Source organism: Alligator mississippiensis, chromosome 7 (assembly GCF_030867095.1).
Source record: "Alligator mississippiensis isolate rAllMis1 chromosome 7, rAllMis1, whole genome shotgun sequence".
NCBI lineage: Eukaryota > Metazoa > Chordata > Crocodylia > Alligatoridae > Alligator > Alligator mississippiensis.
This window is the reverse complement of record NC_081830.1, coordinates 39,242,110-39,254,870: the sequence shown is the minus strand read 5'-3', so window position 1 is coordinate 39,254,870 and position 12,761 is coordinate 39,242,110. Positions and strand designations below refer to the sequence as shown.

The following is a 12,761-nucleotide window of genomic DNA, read 5'->3' as shown; positions in this document are numbered from 1 at the left end:
AGAATTCCATGATCACTTCCCCCTCAGCTGGAGCAGCCACAGTAGGAAAGCATGAACCTCTTTTCCTGCCCTCCTCACTGACTTGCTTACTAAAAGGCAGCAGGATTAAGTGTGAGCCTTGATGCCTTTTCTCTCCACTCCACCAGTCTGAGTCAGAAGGCAGTGGCAGAGGTCAAAGGAGACCCTAGAGCTACTTCACAGTTAGCAGAAAAATGGCCAGAGCTTCTGATGTCAGAAAGCTCCTGCTGCACAAAGCATTTTGAAGGCAATGTAATGCCTACTTCTGGATGCAGAGACTCAGAGGCGAGCAGCTTTGACAGACCCATGGAAGAGACCAGTTCCATTGCAATGCCTGTGATCAGGTGCCTCTGGCTCTAATGTCTCCCTGCCCAGCTCCCCTTCTCAGGGCATGCCAGGCCATTTGGAGGGAAGCTAGGGGAGCCAGCATAGTAAGAATGTTGCACAGAAAGAACATGATACCAGGATATCATCCTTCTCTTCATGGTAGAGTAGTGGGTGACGCAGTGGCTTCCGGATGTGCGTGTACGTGGAAGATCCCTGGAAGTAAGTGGCTGCAAACTTTGGAAATGTGTACTCTGCCAGGTCATCGTCTTCCTCTTCCAGCTCGGCACTCATAGGAACCATATCCAGATCCACCTCATCCAGCCTGCCCCTCTTTGTTTCCAGGTCCTGCATATAAAATAGAAAAGGAGCACAATTCTGTTTCTTCGCCATCTCAAATGATGATTTTTCAGCTTCCCTGCTTGCTAGGAAACAAAAAAACCCCACAGAGGGTCCCAGCCTTGTGTGTCTCATGCTAATCTCAATGGTGCTTCTACCAGCTGGCAGTGAGCATCAGGAGTGGTGCCCACCTGTGCTCTTGGAGACCCGGTCATCTATTAGAGCATTGCAGCATGATTCACAGCTGGCCTTGGACCACAGTTCACTGGGCTCTCCAGACACTCTTGATCCTATAAATCCCTCTTTCCCATACTGACCTCAAGAATGATTTATTAGCTCATTCTAATCTACCTGCCTCCTCCCCTTTCTGCTCCATGCCCTTGAGTTGTACAGGGTACTAGAAACTTCCTTTGAGACTAGAGACCCTTACTGGAACCCTGGAGTCCTCCATTTCCTGCATTCGTCTATTGCAAGAGACATGCAAAGAAAAAGTGCCAGATGCATTAACCATGAGGCCAGGTGTCAGCACATACTTCAGTGCTAAAGTTTTCAGAATCCTACCATTCTCCATGCATTAAAGACATTAAAGTTAAAGCATTTAGTATATAGCCAAGATACTGCAAACCAAGACTGTTTCAACGTGGTCATTGATGCATGAGTTATCTCTCAGTAGAGACTTGTAAGCCATCCTCTGAAATGAGTAGAAATGACTCCACATGATGTTATCTTGGGCAACTGGCTGACTAGGGCACTCAATAGAGTGGAAGAAGCCCAAAGCAATGCAGCGATTAAGAAATTAAAGTTGCAAGGAGGACCTGCATTCCCAAGTGACTGTACTTCCTGGAGTCCTCCTGATGTTGTCTTGCCTTATGCAAAGATCTTGAGACAGCAGGTTTCTCTGAGAGAAAGGGTCTCAGCAGAAGACCAGACCTAACTGTTAGGATGCTGCCAAAGCAAGGACATTCAGCCAGGGGCAACTTCTCTGACAAAATGCAACAGAGGGAGTCCTGAGCTGGGCTCAGGTTTTCTAGTAGAGGTTGGAAGAATGTTCTTCACCTCCAACATTTCATTGCACCAAGCATGAATCTGGCCTATTACTTCTTTGTTGCTATTTACCTCAAATCCCAGAGGAGCCTGCCCTTCTTGGCCGCCAATCATGGAAGGTAAAAAGCCAAACACTTTGTCCACCATTTCCTGGTCACTGATTGGATCATAGAGTGATGATTTATGGGAGACGGCGTCATGCTTCCGGTGTTTCTTGTCTTGCTTCTCTCTCTCCAGGTTAGACAGGTGCCCCTTAAACACACAGATGGAACATTACAAGTGCTTGGAACTTAATTCAGGTAGAACCAAGGGCTTATCAAGACAAAGGCCATTTGCACTGTAGCTTAGTACAGCAAATAAGCAAGTACAAACTTCTAATGTAGACACACTGTACTAGTGCAATACAGTGCTTTTCCTGGTGAGTTACACTACTGCAGGAATATGAGAAGGAGAGCTTATTAAACTGTGCATAGTGCTGCACTAATGTGGCTACACTGCTTCTGGTTTGACAGCTAGCCTGATGCATCTCAGCCTGGTGCTGCCTCACACCCAAAAGTGCACAGTAGAGGAGGCACACAAAGCATGAAGTGACTGGTCTAATTCTGATTCCTCCCATACTGTGTTATTCATGGTCTTACATTGGCACGGGCAGTCTGGGAAAATTTCCTGCAGTAAATAATATTGGAAATAAGTATGTCTCCTTTACATCAGCAGTTCCCACTTCACACTCACAAGTAGTGTCACAGCTCTGCCTACATTTTATCACCTTCTGAAAATGTAGCCCTAAGTATACATGTATAGAATTGTTAAGCACATCCAGGTTTATAGGTGTGGTGTGGTGCAGTGGTGTCCAACTTCCTGGCCTTGGGATCCAGATGGATGGCACAGGGTCAATCTGTGGGCTGGATCCTGTGTGAGGTGAACACATGGGGTCAGTTCATGGGTGCATTCCTGCACAAGAACCTAAACCCACACACCTAGATCTGGCTACATACTGACCCGACCCCACATGCCTGAATCAGGCCACATGCTGGTACGATCTGGCATGCAGGGCCATATTATTCAGTCCAATGGGCTCCCCACAGGTTCATAAATTTGAGGGGAGGGAAGCAACCATTAACACTGCTGTCACAACCCAAAGTTGTGGTTTTTGTTTGTGTATGCTTTGGCAATGCTAAATTATGTTCCCGCCTAAATTATAGTTTCTTTGCATGGTGGACTTCTCTGCTGTGGAGGAGAACCCCGGGTGCAAAAGGCTTTCCCGCCGTTTTGTAGCTTCTTTGCAAGGTGCATTTCTTTGCTGCATACTAGTGATGCACGTTGCAAAGGAGTTCCCGCCATTTGTATTTAGATTTGCGCCACATTATTGGCCAGTTCTAAATGTAGGCACACGTGGCGGCTAGCTATTGGCTTGCTAGCCGTACAAAAGGCTTGAGTGGTTTCCGCCCAAGTTGGAGGACTCCACGAACACCAGGAGGAGGAGACTTCACCCAGTGTGAAGATCTCTAAGCGCTGCGGATCCTTACGGACCCAATGCTTTTCTTAAGCAGGCAATAGAGGCTTAACAATCGGACCCAGGGAGCTTTAACTACTCCGGAGGGGAAACAAAAGAACGAACTGCCTCTAGCCTCTCCCTGTCGCCGAGCGCAATCCAAGATGTATCCCTTTCCTAAAACCCAATTTTTGAACCCGCAGAGCCTAAACAGCTCTGTGGAAAGGAATTTGTCATAGTCCTCTACCGAGGATTTAAGCAGAGCTGCACCTGGAAAGCTGTCCAGCCTACACCACTACCATCTTTGGGTGTAAGTAAATAATCTTTTCAATCAACCACTATGCGTTTGTGACTAATTCTAGCTCGCCACCGGTTTTCTCCGACCCCGCGTGCCCGGGCTGCTGGCCACAGCCCGCGTGCGCAAAGACGGGCTGCGGATTGCCCCTCCTGACTCGCACTTGGCGGCGGGATCGGGGCCCGGCCCGCACATGGCGACGAGGATGGGATCAGGAGAGAACACACTAGAGCTAGAGTTGGTTCAGAACTGCCCGTGGCGCGATAACCAACGCCAAGTGAAAAGCTTTGAAGAATTGGAGGTGCATATCGCTTACCACCAGGCGGGCAGAACGGGTGAAAGATTTGTGAGCGGACGTCTGTCGCTAAAGGGAGAAGAGGGAGTTTCCGAAGACGGAGCCCCGAGAGAGAGGGAAGTGTGCTTGCTCCCCGCGGCGTTCAGGTGTATAATGAGGGATGAGCGGGTCCTGTTCAGGCCCCTCGATACTGTGTCCCTCGCCGGACCCAACCCAGCGGGCAAAATGAACCTGACTTTCACCCGGGAGTGTGCCCGATGCCTACGATATGCTCGGGAGAGTGAAGAACTGGAGCCAATCAGCCGGTTCTCCCCATGTATGGTAATGCCTAGATTACGGGGTCACAAGCTTCCATCTGAGCTCCGCGAAGATCTGGAGACGGAGGAACGCGCCGCGGATGAAAGAGTGGCCTTGCGGTACAACAAGGGGGGAGAATGTGGTACAACTTTTCGTACTGTGATGGATTTAATGCAAAAAAACCTAAGTTTGAAAACCCAGCTGCAGACGGCGATCCGAGTGGTCAAAGAAGCGGCCGAGAAAAAGGAGGCTGAAACGCCAGTCCAAGATGGCGCCAAGCAAGAGGGAGACTGTGTGGAAGAACCGGAAAAGGGTGGAGCTTCTAACGAACCCGCGAGAGTTCGGTTAGCGACTCCGCCCATCGACACAGTGTCGTCTCCGGCAACCCTGCCTAGCGACGCAGCGACGCCCCTACCAACCACGCCTTCCTGCCGACGAAGGAGAGTCAAGCGGAGGAGTGCATCCGCCCCTCCTGCCTGAAGCAACGACAGCAGCAGTAACCCCCGTGGCAGCAGTTCAGCCTTTAACAGCATCAACTCCCGAAGGAGCAGCTTATTCTACAACAACTAACCGAGTTGCTACTACTTATTATGCTTGCACCAGAACTGAGTTGCAGGATTTATGTAGAGCATCAAGAATTCAACCTGAAGAGACTCTAGCTGTATGGTTAGGACGTTTAGTCATAGAACTTGGATCCGACCTGCTGAACCAAGAAGAAGCAAGCTTCTTAGCGAGACGAGCTTCATGAAGTAGAGGACATGTCACTGACATCGACATGATAACATGTAATACTCACTGGCCTATTCCACTGCCAGCGCTTGTTGCAGGACTGATTAGTCAAAAGGCCCGCATGTGGCATGCAGGACGGCCAGAATATATCGGCGCAGAGCATCTTATGCTGGCAATTATCAGCGTCTCGTACTGTGCTTCGAACCCGAGAGCATGTGCGCTGGGACTGACATCACTCCAGTGAATAAGACCATGGCCTCACCGTCACTTACGAGATCCTGGAACCGTTCCACTAACCTCTCACAGCCTAGACAGTTGCCTCGAGATTTATGGGCAAAAGAACATCGTCGTCCTTCGGATTCTGCTCAGTCCAATGGTAAATCAACCCGTAAGTAACCTTCTTTGTCAGTTGCCAAGACTGCGTATCCTGATGGAGCCAAGATTGTCTCTTGATTGGGACTGTCAACACCCGACCAGACCTCAAGGCACCAGACGTCGTGGATCCGATCTCCTACCACTGCCACCGAGAACCCTAGAGGAGCGATACATGTTTGGATTTCTCCTACAGTGTTCCGGACTTAACAAGCGGCAGCTTCGGATTTTAGGAGACGCAGGCCAATGGCAATTAGCTTATGAATTAGGTTTCCGTTATTTAGAAGAACCAGATGATGAATCTTCAACGATTTCATCTAATTGAGCCATGAAAATTGTTTGTTTGTTGAAAAAGATCATTAATCTGTTTTTTGAGAGTTTTTTGTTTATAGATCCGGGATTCAGAGTGCGTGGCAAAGAGGAGCCCTGAGAGGGATGACATCACCGAGAGAAGTGAGGGCCTGACGCGCGACTTCGCCACGACACCCACTGAAACCCTGATCGTGCAATTTTGTTATGAATCAGATTATGTGTTTGCGTTGATTATTGCTTCTTGATTATTATGTAACTTAATCCCAGGGCAGCGAATTTTATGTTTGTTTATTTGTTTGTTAGCTTATCTGCTCATTTGATGACTCACGACAAGGTTCTAGATTGCTAGAAGAGTATGGCATAATTTAGCTATGCTCGCAGCAAGGGGGGATGTCACAACCCAAAGTTGTGGTTTTTGTTTGTGTATGCTTCGGCAATGCTAAATTATGTTCCTGCCTAAATTACAGTTTCTTTGCATGGTGGAGTTCTCTGCTGTGGAGGAGAACCCCGGGTGCAAAAGGCTTTCCCGCCGTTTTGTAGCTTCTTTGCAGGGTGCATTTCTTTGCTGCATACTAGTGATGCACGTTGCAAAGGAGTTCCCGCCATTTGTATTTAGATTTGTGCCACATTATTGGCCAGTTCTAAATGTAGGCACACGTGGCGGCTAGCTATTGGCTTGCTAGCCATACAAAAGGCTTGAGTGGTTTCCGCCCAAGTTGGAGGACTCCACGAACACCAGGAGGAGGAGACTTCACCCAGTGTGAAGATCTCTAAGCGCTGCGGATCCTTACGGACCCAACGCTTTTCTTAAGCAGGCAATAGAGGCTTAACAATCGGACCCAGGGAGCTTTAACTACTCCAGAGGGGAAACAAGAGAACGAACCGCCTCTAGCCTCTCCCCATCGCCGAGCGCAAACCAAGACGTATCCCTTTCCTGTCAACCCAATTTTCAAACCCACGGAGCCTTAACAACTCAGGGGGACCAGGGAACCGAACCGAACCCGCGGAGCCTAAACAACTCCGTGGGAAAGAATTGCCGAACCCGCGGAGCCTAAACAGCTCCTTGGAAAGGAATTTGTCGTAGTCCTCCAGTGAGGATTTAAGCGGAGCTGCACCTGGAAAGCTGTCCAGCCTACACCACTACCATCTTTGGGTGTAAGTAAATAATCTTTTCAATCAACCACTACGCGTTTGTGACTAATTCTAGCTCGCCACCGGTTTTCTCCGACCCCGCGTGCCCGGGCTGCTGGCCACAGCCCGCGTGCACAAAGACGGGCTGCGGATTGCCCCTCCCGACTCGCACTTGGTGGCGGGATCGGGGCCCAGCCTGCACAACTGCCCCCTCCTTCCAGCACACACCAAATTTTCCAGCCCTTGGAGGGCTCCACAGGCTGAATGACATGGCTCTGTGCGCCAAATCCAACCCAAATTGCGCACACTTAGTGTGGTGAGTTCATAAGCATAGAAGAGAACTCTGCATTCATCTTTCCAAACTCTGCCTCCTACCCGTTCTAGTTTCCTGGCTTCTTCCCTTGCCCTTACTGGCCCAAGGACATGAAGTGCTTCTCCTCCTCTAAGCACAGCTTCCTGACTTCCAGTCTGTGCTGGTACTGTAGGAAATGGGAAGGTTTTCAGATCATCTTCATACTTGCTTTGCTAACTACATTGTGCCAGGAATGTGAGGCACTGCCTCCACTCACATTTTCAGTGGTCACTCTTGAGTGACTGCTCAGCTCTAGATTTAGTGTTGTAGGGAACAGGCCTGTATAAAAGTAGCACCATTTCTAAAATATTTCTGAAGAGCATTTTGGCCTTGGCCTTGGGAGGTTCACCCATCTTCTCCTACAGAGTTCAAAGGCCAAAAGCTGTCATCCACCAAAGGCAAGCACTGAAGGTGTGTTTTGCCCACCTCTACCATGTTTTGGAAGTGCCATGGCTCCCAGTGCACTCCAAGTGTGAAAGGTTTCACTGGGACGGGGTGAGAAACAGGATGCTCCTGCCTGAGAAAGTATATGAGAGGGAGAAGAAAGACAAACCACAAATCCTTCCACCTAGGTAAACAGTTGGCCTTTGGCAAGTACCAGTGACTAAATGCAGGAGCTGGAGCCAGGGCAAAGTTGAACTGCATCTCTTAAAGTTGCTTGACATCAGAGAGGGGAGTGCTGACAGAGCGGTCAAGGTGTCTTGTTATGATTCAGAGGCAGCTGTATGTGATAATGATCACATTGCTCCTTTGGGCACTGTTAGTTATGGGCATTCATGTGCCTTAACCATGTTGGTGTAACTGGTACCTGGGCTTGGCGAGACCTTCGATTTCTCTGACTAGAGAGAGACATGCTTGAAAAAAAAAAAGACAGAGGCAGCTAGATAGACTTTGTTCTGTTTGTACAATCAATATCTAACACAAAGTGGATCTGGTTTATGACTGAGGGTCCCATGTGCTGCCACAGTATGATAATAAATAAGATTTTCTCTATGGGACCCATTAGAGCGTTCCCGTGCTTTAGGATTTACTCTGTTGGTTCCGTTATAGACCCCACCTTTGCAATGCTACTGAAACATATTAATATTCTCTACATTGCCACGTATATTTTCTCTTCTCTTCATCCTAATCAGTGTGGGCTCTGCTCTTTTTTAAATCAAAATGCTTTGTTATTTTTTGGAATTTCCCCAACTCACTTGTGCTCTAATCTAAAGTCATCTAATTTATTAAGCACAGAAGACAAACATACAAGATTTATATATTAAAGGATACTGTCTCACCTGTCAAAACTTCAGAGTCATTGCTGTGGTAACTATAGGAAGGTGATGTGATAGAAAGTCTGCTCCCTTACTTGTAGGGGATGCAAAACCCATTGCAATGGGGAGCTGCTACCCAAAGAAGTTTGCTGCTTCTGTGAACAGTATCCTAGAAGAAATATCCTGTTTTAAAAGATGACTGGCTGAACATACAGCACATACCTCTCTCTTCATCCTCTGGAAACTATGACGAGCCAACATTCCCCTAGCATATGCTTGTATAATGCATGCAGCTTTCTTCTGCTCAGCTATCTTCTGGCGCATCAGATAACCACGACACCGGGCTTGGAACCTAATCACATGTGCCCGGGCTGTTTCAAACTGCTTAGCAAGCTGCCGGCTCCGAAAGAGGGCTTGCAGGCGCTCAAAGCCCAGCATGACCTAAAGAAGGGGAAAAGAACAGCCTGAAGTGATGAAACCTGAAGCAAAATGGAGCTGGGACTAACATGAACTCGATGGAGGATATGGAACTGGGACAGAGAATCAAGATGCAGAAAGAAATTACCAGAAATTGCCATCTAAGCAAATGTTGTATTTCTTGGAGTTATAAATGCAGGCATTTTAAACTAGGATTTCAAGGGACCCAAAAGTTACTTATTAAAGATGGCATCTGTAGGAGTGACATTACTCCCAGGAGACTGAGGTGAGGGAAAGGGAGGGAACAGGACTGAAATGGACTAAACAGAAGAAAATGAGATTGAGGTGAGCAAAATGGGTCTGACTATACTAAACTGAGCATTAGGGTATAGAAAAGAACAGAGCAGAATGCACAGCTAGAGTCAAGATGAGTTCATATGAGCCTTTCTGTTTGGTTTTAGAAAAGGAAACACTTCTGCCTGAAAACGGTTGCTTTTGTTTCTTCTCACAAATCAGCCAACATCTCAGAACTGATTTCCTGTCCCATTCTCAAAAATAATTCCTCCCAGAGGTCACTCTTTCCTCACAAGAGATCCCTCCTTTGGAAGTCCAAGTGTTATTTTCCTTGACATAGATTTTTTTAAAGTAATTTTCCTGTCATTTTTGACAGATTGCTCATGCCACAGCCTCACTGAATCATTGGCCAGGGAAGACACCTCTCACAACTTTGCCAACACTATTCATTTGTTATCTGGGAAACATATATGGCTGGCCTTCTTCAAGCCAAGATGGTTGATCACAGGAAATAAGGGATGGGACTTTGGTGAAGCAGTAGCCAGGCCACTGCTACACCAGGTCTAGCAGAGGATAGTCGGGGTTACTGTTTTACTGTTTGTCTTGGATTCAGTGGGCACATCTACGTATGCTATTCATGCACCAGAATAAACTCCAGCAGAGTTTGTGCTATAGTTTATTGCTCCTGGGTGCAGTGTTTACCCATGTGCCCAGGACTGCAACACATTGAGCTGGGGTGAAGCAGCTCCATCTAGCAGGGGACTGGGGGTCAGCCTGCCAGCCTGGAGCTGCTCCTCCCTAGCTCATTGTGCTTCAGGGGGGATGACTAGGGCACAAGGGTGCTATAGTGCATGACTAGCTGACAGGCAGCCCTCACACTGTAGCACCCTTGTGCCCTAGCCAGCACTGGTCACTGTCTATACGTGGTTTCAGCACACTAAATCACTCCACTGTGGGATAGTACTTGTCCCAGACAGTACTGTCCTGCAGTGGAATTAATTAGTTTACTGCACCCTAATATGGGGTGCACATATAGACAGTGACACTATACTGCAGAGCACACATATAGATACACCCAGTAAGGATAAAGATGATCTAGAATCCTTTTGGGGCCCCAAATGCCCTTCCCCTTCATACATAGTCACCTTTTATTTCTGAGCCATCTTCTTTATTAACTTTATACTGAGCCATGTAAAGTACAGTATTTATATGTTCAGGAACAGAACCATGCCTCTTACCAGCCTGAAATTCTTCCTGCAGTAATAACCCCTCCAAGCTGTCTGAATGACCACAGCAGACCGTCTCTGCATCAGAAACTGCTTCCTAAAGGCAGGCAAGGGAATAAAAGGTTACTCAGATAAGAAATGGCAGAACTAAGACGAGGACAAGAGGTAGGAATGAAATGATGACTGTCTCTTCTTAGCCTACACTCTCAACACCCATGCACCAGACCCTCAGAGTACATCTAGCCATCAGTCAAGAAGTGTAGGATTCTAGGATTCAAAATGACCCATACAAATTGGAGGACTGGACCAAAAGAAATCTTATGAGGTTCAACAAGTACAGTCCTGCACTTAGGACAGAATAATCCCATGCACCGCTACAGGCTTGGAACCAACTGGTTAAGCAGCAGCTCTGCAGAAAAGGAGCTGGGAGTTACAGTGGATAATAAGCTGCATATGAGTCAACAGTGTGCCCTTGTTGCCAAGAAGGCTAATGGCATACTGGGCTAAATTAGTAGGAGTGTTGCCAGCAGGTTGAGGGAAGTAATTATTCCCCTCTATTCTGGACTGGTGAGGCCACATCTGGAGTATTGTGTTCAGTTTTGGGCACCCCGCTACAGAAAGAATGTGGACAAGTTGGAGAGAGTCCAGTGGAGGGCAACAAAAATGGTTAAGGTGCTGAGGCATGTAACCTATGAGGTGAGGCTGAGGGAACAGCGCTTATTTAGTCTGCAGAAGAGAAGACTGAGGCGGGATTTGATAGCAGCCTTTAACTACCTGAAGGATGGTTACAAAGAGGATGGAGCTAGACTGTTCTCAGTGGTGGCAGAGGACAAAGCAAGGAGCAATGTTCTCAAGTTGCAGCAAAGGAAATTTAGTTTGGATATTAGGAAAAAAAAATATCACTAGGAGGGTGGTGAAGCACTGGAATGGGTTACCTAGAGAGGTGGTGGAATCTCCATCCTTGGAGGTTTTTAAGGCTGAGCTCAACAAAGCCCTGGCTGGGATGATCTAGTTGGGGATGGTCCTGCTTTGAGTAGGGGGTTGGACTAGATGACTTCCTGAGGTCCCTTCCAACCCTAATTTTCTATTACTCTAAGTAGCTATCATGCAGTGCAGAGATATCCAAGCTTGCTTAAAATCCTGAATTGACTGTAATGTATAGACATATCCAAGCCAGCTTTAAAATACCTAGCATGGCTACGGGTAGCAGCCTACCCCATGGCAGTACAGAGCTCACCATGAGCTGATTTACCCTGCTTCTTCATCAGGTTTTATAGCCTGTGCTGTGCTCCATGCTCCTATGGCTAAACTGCTACCAGTTCTCAAACAGCAGTAGCATAACAATGTATGGGCTACCCATGGGACGGACACCAAAATTGAGATAGAGGGGCCCCCTACCTGGGCACCCTGCATCTTCCCTGCAGCAGCTTTGGCTCCAGCAGCAGGACAACAGAACAGCCATGGTGGTGCTCAGTGTAGGATCAGCAGTAAAAAGATTTGCTGCTACTAGGGGCAATGTTACCTCCTTTTTTTCCTGCAAAAAATCAGTGTTTGAATGTCCACTTGGTGCACATCTCCATAGCAAAAAAGAGCTGACATCTGCCCCTGCAGCAGCAAACCTCCAACCACTGCCCCTGCACTATGCACCACCACTGCCCAGGTTATACAATCAGCCAGTTACACTTCTGCCCAAGTGAGATATTTTAAAGCTGTCTTGGTTATGTCTATACATTACAGTCACTTCTGCAACTGCAGCACAAACATAACCTTGGTTATAGCATTTTGTCTGCCTGCAGCCCACACATAATAGGTAAGGTTGGTACAGACTGTTAGGAGAATATAATCTAATTTCCTGCATAACATGGGCCAAATAATTCCACCCATGACTTGTCATCCACTTGCTGACGGTGAGGAGAGGGTAGAAAGAGTGCCAGGAATCCAACCTGACCCGAGGAGTTCAGTTAAGAACATAAGAATTGCCATTTACTGGGTCAGACCACAGGTCCATCTTGCTCAGTATCTTGTGTCACACAGTTGCAGAGAGTGGATGCTGAAAGGGAGAGTGAACTGGGGTTTTTTTCTACTATTCCTCTCTCACTTGCAGCCTCCAGCATTTAGGGTCTAGGAAGTCCAATTCAGAGGCTGTACCATTACCTCCTATGCTCCCATGCTCAACAGTTACTGATACTGTTTTCCTGTAAGGATGGGTCCAACTCCTCCCCCCACCCCTTTTCTTACTTTCATGATCCAGTAAGGGCCTCACAATTATTTCTGGGCCAACTTCTTTGATGACGTAGCTTCGTGGAATGCTGGGAATGTGGCCCTATTCCCAGAAGTTAAACCTAAGCAGTGAACCCCTCCTGTCTGACAGCACATACTTAGAATCCTCCTCATAACTGATAATGGTTGCCATACTCAATTATCTGAATAAGACAAGTCTTCTGCAGTAAGAGCTCTTGCACTGAGCACAGGGTGGTTAACACTGTTTACTCAGTGACAAAAGCATTCCCAAAGATAGAATTCATCCCTAAAACACTTTGATGCTTGGCCAAAATTAAGATAAATCAC

General features: G+C 47.4%; 1 protein-coding gene across 2 annotated transcripts in view; it reads right to left on the bottom strand.

Moving 5' to 3' along the window:
• Window positions 1–12,761, bottom strand: part of MYO7B (myosin VIIB) — an 85,202-nt gene that overhangs the window by 33,564 nt on the left and 38,877 nt on the right. For both annotated transcript variants that reach the window (XM_019486117.2, XM_019486116.2), the window contains exons 20-23: window positions 10,206–10,290; window positions 8,479–8,697; window positions 1,798–1,977; window positions 481–690 (exon numbers count right to left, since the gene is read on the bottom strand). In XM_019486117.2, coding sequence (XP_019341662.2) covers window positions 481–690; window positions 1,798–1,977; window positions 8,479–8,697; window positions 10,206–10,290 — 694 coding nt within the window. The remainder of the gene's footprint in view (window positions 1–480; window positions 691–1,797; window positions 1,978–8,478; window positions 8,698–10,205; window positions 10,291–12,761) is intronic.